General features: G+C 48.6%; 1 protein-coding gene across 1 annotated transcript in view; it reads right to left on the bottom strand.

The window, feature by feature from the left end:
- Positions 1 to 334: 334 nt before the first annotated feature.
- The window catches only part of arfgef2 (ADP-ribosylation factor guanine nucleotide-exchange factor 2 (brefeldin A-inhibited)), a gene marked incomplete at its 3' end in the record, with an annotated part of 89,269 nt that continues 88,306 nt past the window's right edge, over positions 335 to 1,297 (bottom strand). Inside the window, exon 39 of the mRNA XM_079490810.1 lies at positions 335 to 835. Coding sequence (XP_079346936.1) covers positions 335 to 835 — 501 coding nt within the window. The remainder of the gene's footprint in view (positions 836 to 1,297) is intronic.

Genomic DNA, 1,297 nt, shown 5'->3' with positions numbered 1-1,297 from the left:
ACAGTGGGGGGAGGACACACGACAGGCCAACAGCACGCACACAGGGCCCGCCCCCGCTCGATCATAATTGGCGGAAGGCCCCACTCTATCCTGATTGGATGAAGGCTGGGCCACCTATAGCCAGGATTTTTGACCCCAGGGATTTTTGACCCCAGGGATGTTTGACCCCAGGGGTTAACTGGGGACAGGGAGGAACTCCTTATATATTTGAATGAAGTGAATTCACTGAATATACCTTTAACTGCGACCTGTGGTCGCAACAAGAAAGTATTTAATGCTATAAGTAAGTATTTGGAATCGTATACGAAGGATGTATACCTAGTTAATACCGGGTTCAAGGTACTTCCCGGTTCACACGGTCCCCCCCCCCCCCCCCCAGCACCTGAGGAGAGATATAGATCCCGTAAGCCACAGGGTCCACAAATAGGACTAACCCCCTTTTCTCTACAAATATAGAGAAATCTCTCCCTTTCGGTTTGGTTGAATCTTTTGCTGTGTGCAAAGCTCTCGAGTGCAAGAACTGCTCCGTCGAGGCCTGATGGCAGTTGAACTGCTCCGTCGAGGCCTGATGGCAGTTGAACTGCTCCGTCGAGGCCTGATGGCAGTTGAACTGCTCCGTCGAGGCCTGATGGCAGTTGAACTGCTCCGTCGAGGCCTGATGGCAGTTGAACTGCTCCGTCGAGGCCTGATGGCAGTTGAACTGCTCCGTCGAGGCCTGATGGCAGTTGAACTGCTCCGTCGAGGCCTGATGGCAGTTGAACTGCTCCGTCGAGGCCTGATGGCAGTTGAACTGCTCCGTTGAGGCCTGATGGCAGTTGAACTGCTCCGTCGAGGCCTGATGGCAGTTGACATTTTATTTTGTTGTCGTTTTTTTTTTGCAGCAACCCCCTTAACCCATTTATGCCTGACGTCGAAATGTAAAAACGAAATCCTGACAGTTTTCTGAAATACCTCATGTTTCTGTATCAGTGGTGCTCCATATTTCATGTCAAGGACCCAAAAAATGATATGTAATTGGCCGCCGACCCCCATCTGAAAATATGTTGTTCCAGGGACGACCCCCCCAGAAGCAAAGATTTGAGTTCAAAACGTTCGCTCTGAAATAATATATATTCAAAGATTTGCGCCACATTTCACGATTTTTTAAAAAATAGCAGACCTACAAGCTTGTAGATCTGCTATTTTTCAATAGCTAAAGTATAACATAATGCTTTAAAACACCAAAAAGGGGTTCCCGCCCCAAAATGGGTTAAGTATCGAGTTTCAATTTGTCCTCATCTCTCGTCCCTGTTGGGGG

Source organism: Electrona antarctica (genome assembly GCF_951216825.1).
Source record: "Electrona antarctica genome assembly, chromosome: 2".
In the NCBI taxonomy this organism is placed as follows: Eukaryota; Metazoa; Chordata; class Actinopteri; order Myctophiformes; family Myctophidae; genus Electrona; species Electrona antarctica.
Note: the sequence above shows the minus strand (reverse complement) of the source record. Positions and strands in the feature narration are given on the sequence as shown.